Source organism: Galeopterus variegatus, unplaced genomic scaffold, assembly GCF_000696425.1.
Source record: "Galeopterus variegatus unplaced genomic scaffold, G_variegatus-3.0.2 Scaffold6623, whole genome shotgun sequence".
NCBI classification, from domain to species: domain Eukaryota; kingdom Metazoa; phylum Chordata; class Mammalia; order Dermoptera; family Cynocephalidae; genus Galeopterus; species Galeopterus variegatus.
The window spans coordinates 110,517-116,603 of NW_007732734.1; the positions used below are offsets into that span (position 1 = coordinate 110,517).

The 6,087-nt window shown below is 38.7% G+C and overlaps 1 protein-coding gene across 1 annotated transcript; it reads left to right on the plus strand.

Annotated features, from left to right (window-relative positions):
- The first annotated feature begins 4,407 nt into the window (after positions 1-4,407).
- LOC103606503 (small proline-rich protein 2D-like) lies at positions 4,408-4,653 on the plus strand. The gene has a single exon (XM_008591092.1). It carries the CDS (start codon positions 4,408-4,410, stop codon positions 4,651-4,653), a length of 246 nt encoding a protein of 81 aa, XP_008589314.1.
- Positions 4,654-6,087: the final 1,434 nt, after the last annotated feature.

Below are 6,087 nucleotides of genomic sequence, written 5' to 3' on the forward strand. Positions count from 1 at the left end.
TAAGAAAACAATTCCATTTACAATAAGATCAGAAAGAATAATATGTTTAAGAATAAATTTAGGCCGGCCCGGTGGCACACTGCGCTAGTGCGCTGCTTGGGAAGCGTGGCGGCGCTCCCGCCGAGGGTTCGGATCCCACATACAGACCGGTTCCCGCTCACTGGCTGAGCGAGGTGCAGGAGCAGCGCCGAGGGTTGCGATCCCGTTGCCGGTCCCGGTCCGGTACGGGGGCGACACTGAGGGTTGCGATCCGTTACCGGACACGGAAAAAAGACAAAAAAAAAAAAAGAAGAAGAAATTTAACTAAGGAGGCAAAACACCTGCACACTAAAAACTAAAAAACATTGCTAAGAGAAACAGACACTTTCCTATAGTGGTGTAACATTTCACACTCCCACCAACAACGCATAACAGTTCTGGCTGTTCCAAATCCTCATTTGCTGTGTCTGTTTTTTATTTTAAGCATTCTGAGTAATGTGTAGTGTTATCTCATTCTGATTTAAATTGGCAATTTCTGATGAATGAAGATGTTACACTTACTTAAAAAGAAATAAATTAAAAACCAAAATAATGGAAAGCCACCCATGTTCATGGATTGTAAAACAATATTTTTTAGATGTCAGTTCTACCTAAAAGACCTACAGTTTGAATGCAATTCCTGTAAAAGACAAGGCAAATAACTTGATGGACCATCAAACACAACTTGAACTTGATATTTTGTTTCTATTTCTTTCTCTTTTGTTAATGTTATAGCTGTTTTATTCCCCATTTTCCTTTTTTTTTTTCTTTTTTCTTTTTCTTGGAGGATCACAATGCACTGAATTGAATTTAATTTGTATGCAGAGAATGTATATATAAAGAAAATTATAATTTTTTGTAACATTGTGTTTAACATTTATCATTATTAAATTTATCCCATTTCTACTATGGTTACCAATTAAATTTTGCCTCTGCTTCATTGATTAACAATGTATTACTTTACTATTTGAGCACTTCCCATAGCCTGTGCTGCTTTATATTGCAGTTTTTTATTTAAATTATTTCGAACAACTTAGAGGTAGGAACTGTTACTATCACTAGGTTCTATAATCCTTATCGCCTCTCTTAGTATCATCCGTTTCTTCCTGATTTATAATAATCTGAGTGACTTAGGATTTCTGTCTGGCTGACTCTAGGAGAGTAGACAAATTTATTTCTCATTTTGTTTTCTTACCCAAGTATGATCCCCCACTTTTGGTTGAAATGTTGCATATGACTATTGGATACCTGTGGCTTCTGTGGGTATATGTCAATTGCAGGAGGAAGGTGGATTATCATTGAGATTTTTCTTTAAGAGGGATAATAATTGGGATGTGATAGAATGTGGGAATGTAACAATAAAACAACACCCACCCACCTCCAGCCTTACCTATAGTGTCTGGCCAGAAATTCTGGGCAGAACCTCAGGTTTGGAAAGGAAGAAGAACATTTTCTCTTTAATTGAGAAATGAACAGACGTGTCTCTTGTCACCTTTTCAATGTACAATCTTAAGATTCTATACTCAATAATGGATATTTTTTGGAACATATTTTGAAAAGAAAAATAAAATAAAAATCATCTGTAGTTAAGTGAGCCAATTATAACTACTTTCAACAAATTAGTAAAGTTATTTTCTGTCTTCTCATGAATATGTATTCATCAAAATGTCTTCGTACTTTACATATTTTTTATTAAAATTTGAATATTTTTGATAATATTAAATAATCTTCAAAAATATTCTCTTTGTGAGCCTTACATTCAGGAATAAGAGCAGAAGGCAGAAGTCTAAGGGGGCTCCCAGTTACCATTTCTCTGAGCATGTCAGGAATATTTTACTGCAAATCTTATTTCCTTTTATTTCTTCTATATTTTATTACAGAATCTTGATTTGCAGGGACTGTTTTGTTTAATAGTATATAACATATAGTCATAAAATGTGAGTGAAGGGCTGGCCTGTTAGCTCAGTTGACTAGAGCCTAGTGCTGATAACACCAAAGCCCAGGGGTCCATTCCTGTACATCCAGCCACCAAAATAAACACACAGTAACAACACAATATGTGAGATAAAATGTTGAATCAAGAATTAGAAGGAGAGAACAGACATATAGTTACTGGAGATGGGAAAGGGGGGAGGGGAGGGGATATAGGGAGTAATTAAGTAAGGGACACAAAAAGTAATTATGATTTATAATGATAACAACACAATATGTGAGATAAAATGTTGAATCAAGAATTAGAAGGAGAGAACAGACATATAGTTACTGGAGATGGGAAAGGGGGAAGGGGAGGGGATATAGGGAGTAATTAAGTAAGGGACACAAAAAGTAATTATGATTTATAATGATGAACATGATAGTGATATTAATTAGATCATCACATACTGTACACAAATACTGATTGTCAACTCTGTACCCCATAAATATGTATAAATAAAAATAAAATAATTTAAAAATAAAAAGAATTAGACAGAATTTTAAAATTTTGGGTTTTTTCCCAACTTTTTTTATGTAGTAATTATTTATAGTAAACCCCTTAGAACATTAGGAAGTGGAAGTAGTAGGATTGAAACTAGGGCTATCTGAACTTAAAAGACCAGCAAGCCAGTTCTTTAGCTATGTAGGTAGATAGCTAGGCAGACAAGACCCATGGTGTGTGAGCATGCATGTGTGTGTATGTTCATGTGTGTGTGTGTATGTTCATGTGTGTGTGTGTCTGTATGTGTGTGTGTGTGTGTGTAGTGTGCTGGGTTCCATGTCTCAGGTTTTGGATGTGCAAATTTGGAGAAACTTTGATTGTTAGGTGTCATTCTTCAACTTTCACAGCTTGTCACAGAGCTGATTTGTGAGGAACTCTGAGTGTTCAAGATTACCACCTCAACCTATAAAGTGGCTCCTGTCTGAAATGTTGGGGTCACCAGGGCTCCCATGACTTTGGTCACTTTGCCTACACTGTCATGATTAGCAGCCTTTTTGAGTGAGGTCCTCATCAGGACAGTCTCAAGGTGTGACCAAAACTGTGTTATCTGACACTGTAATCCCATTTGGCTAGTTAATTCTCACATATTGGATGACAGAAATCAGACATTTCTCCAAGGATTTATGTTTTAGATGTGATGTGAGGCTATGGGGAGTAGTAAGCAACCTATTGATTATAGCCCTTTACCTAGCCCTCTGATGTACTTAGAGTGTGTAATAGTCTATATGAATCATTTGGTGATGACACTATATGTACAATAATATGGCAATCAGCTGAAGTGGAACAGGGAAGGCAGTTTTATGATTCAGGGTAGGTGTAAGATAGGTAGAAAGCACTATCACCAATAAAGAAAGAGAACCAATGGCCACCAGTTAGAAAATCCCCCAAATCCTTCCTTCCATTGCCTTAAGATGTTGAAACTGAGAGCTAAGTTAGGGATTCTGTGAATCACAAGCACTTATCCCAGTAAGAACATTCCAGAAGAGATATTTCCTGTTTCCAGAGTCCCTGTCAAGGAGGTGATGGAAGGAATTGCATTCTGGTTAGGAAATTATTGCACCAGCCCAGTTTTAGGTAGTTCCACTTCCCCCTGGGTGGGGCAGCAAGCCCTGCAAAGAGGTCTGCTGCACAATTTCTAAACTCCTAGCACTAGATTCCTGATCCACGTTGAAGAACTTGACAAGTCCAAGTTTCTGAGTTCATCTGCAGTTTTTTGGCACTTTCAAATATTGAACTGAATCTAAAGCAAGAAGTTTGGTGGATCCAAAGTTATGGTCATGAATTTAATGATACTTAGTGGATGGAAATGTTGGATTAGGGCATAATGATGTACGTTTCATTTTGTTTAGGGGTAGATAGTTGATATCCACATGGGCAAAGAAGTTAATAGGTAAGCTTTGATTTGAAGAGAAAAGAACAAAGTATTTTTCTCTTTTCCATAACTTCTTCATGTCCCTTCCAAAGGCTTATGTCTTAGGAGGTGTGAGACCCTTGAATTCTTCCTGAACAGTCCTTTGCTGTGTATGCAAGTCAGCCTACTAGGACTTCACAACAGATAATGATGATGGAAACTGCTTCTGCAATTGCCCAGGATTTCTGAACAGTGACTGCTTTTCCTGAAGATGTTATTTCATGCAAACAACATTCCTTGGTTCTTTATAGCAGAGATATTTTCTGTGGAAAAATGAGATGAGAACACACAGGATTGTCTTAGCACTAATAAAGCAATTTGCTAAAGTGCAAGGGAGAAGCCAGAGAGATATAAAAAAGCAGTTAAGACATTAGAGCAGATTCTTGGAGATTGGAGAAATAATATCCCATGCTATTACATAAGCTTTGGCTTCTCTCTCTGTAGGAGTCCTTTTTGGTGAACACTGTCATATAATTTCTTTCAGATTCTGAGACTCCAGACGATGTCTTATCAACAGCAGCAGTGCAAGCAGCCCTGCCAGCCACCTCCTGTGTGCCCACCCCCAAAGTATCCTGAGCCATGCCCATCCCCAAAGTGTCCTGAGCCATGCCCATGCCCAAAGTATCCTGAGCCATGTCCACCCCCAAAGTGCCCTGAGCCATGTCCACCTCAGCCAAGCCAGCAGAAATGCCCTCCTGTGCCACCTCCTCAACCCTGCCAGCAGAAGTGTCCACCCAAGAGCAAGTAACAGCTTCTGGATTCATCAGGATCAGGAAAGGATAAGGTCCATTGGCTCACCTAGTTCCCCAGCTTCACCTTCATCTTCTTTCTCAGCCTGTCATGGATACGGAAGAAGCTTCTCTACCTTTTAGCCTGTAATCTGTCTCTCATGATTCCTGACAGCAAAAGGTCTCCTTCCTGAGAATTTTATACAGCTCCTCTCCAGGTGGTGACCGAGAAAGGGAAAGTCCTCTGCTGTGCCACCATCCCAGAGGAGAGCAGCAGCTGTCTCCCTGGGTGTCACCAGAGGATTCCATTGATGTCTCTGTGTCTGTCATCCAGGAATGAACTTCTATCACCTGAGCAATTGTAACTTTTCTTTCACTTACTGACTAAAGTATATCATTTTTGCGATGGGATAAATATTTTATTTCTTTTCAAACCTGCTTTGTTAGCAATATCATATCTTTCTTTGATCTCCAGGTCTAGGCTCTTACAATCAGTGTTATATGACTTGTGAGTCATACCAAAGATTATTTCTATATAACTTTAAGCCCATGTTATTTTCCCTAATTACTGTTTAATTGATTTGAGGAACAAATCAACTTCTCAGAATTTGAATCTCTCTACTGCAAAATGAGAAAAATAGTATTTATATGACAAACTTATCTTTGGAATAAAGTTGAATTAATAAGTGTAATTTGGTTGGCACCATGCCTGACACATAATCAGCCCTGAATGATTGGGAATTTATTAGCAACAGCAGATAATCAGTGTCTTCATCACCATCATATTGTCATCATCATCACCGCTGCCACCACCATATTTGTTTGCTCTAGCAAGAAAATTGCATGGACATAGGTAATACAGAAAATAAGAAGATTCTTAAACTTTAGCATTTTTCTATAGTGTGTGTTCTTTTTCTCCAACATTTATTGCTTCTAGACAAGAGTGGAAGTTTTATGGTAAATATTATGAGAAAGAAGGAGTCGTACTAGAGAAGAGCAAATTGGTAACAGATGCTAAAAGAGAAGGAAGGGGAAGCCTTGGAGTCTCCTAATAACAGTGTTTGAGATCAAACAACATTTTGTATATTGAAGATATAGAGACCCAGTTCATTAGATGTGTTTTGACTTGCTCAAGGTGCCTTAATGTTCTTCCTGTGAATAATATACATGGAAGTTTTTTTCAGACTTCCTGACACATAAGAAGGATCTTTTATCTGAAGCAAGAGAAGTATGAACAGCCCTTCCAGCCTCCTCCTCTGTCCCTGCGTTAGTGACCTATTCCCCTCCCACCTCCACTGTGCTCAGACTCATGCTCACCTCTGAAGACTCACCCTCCCTACTTCCCAGTAGCCACCTCTGCAGTAAGCTCAGGTGGGCCAGTAGAAATGAAGCCCTCGCCCTATATGCAGAAGTGTCCACTCAAAAACAAGTGAGTTTTAGATACCTCGGGCCCA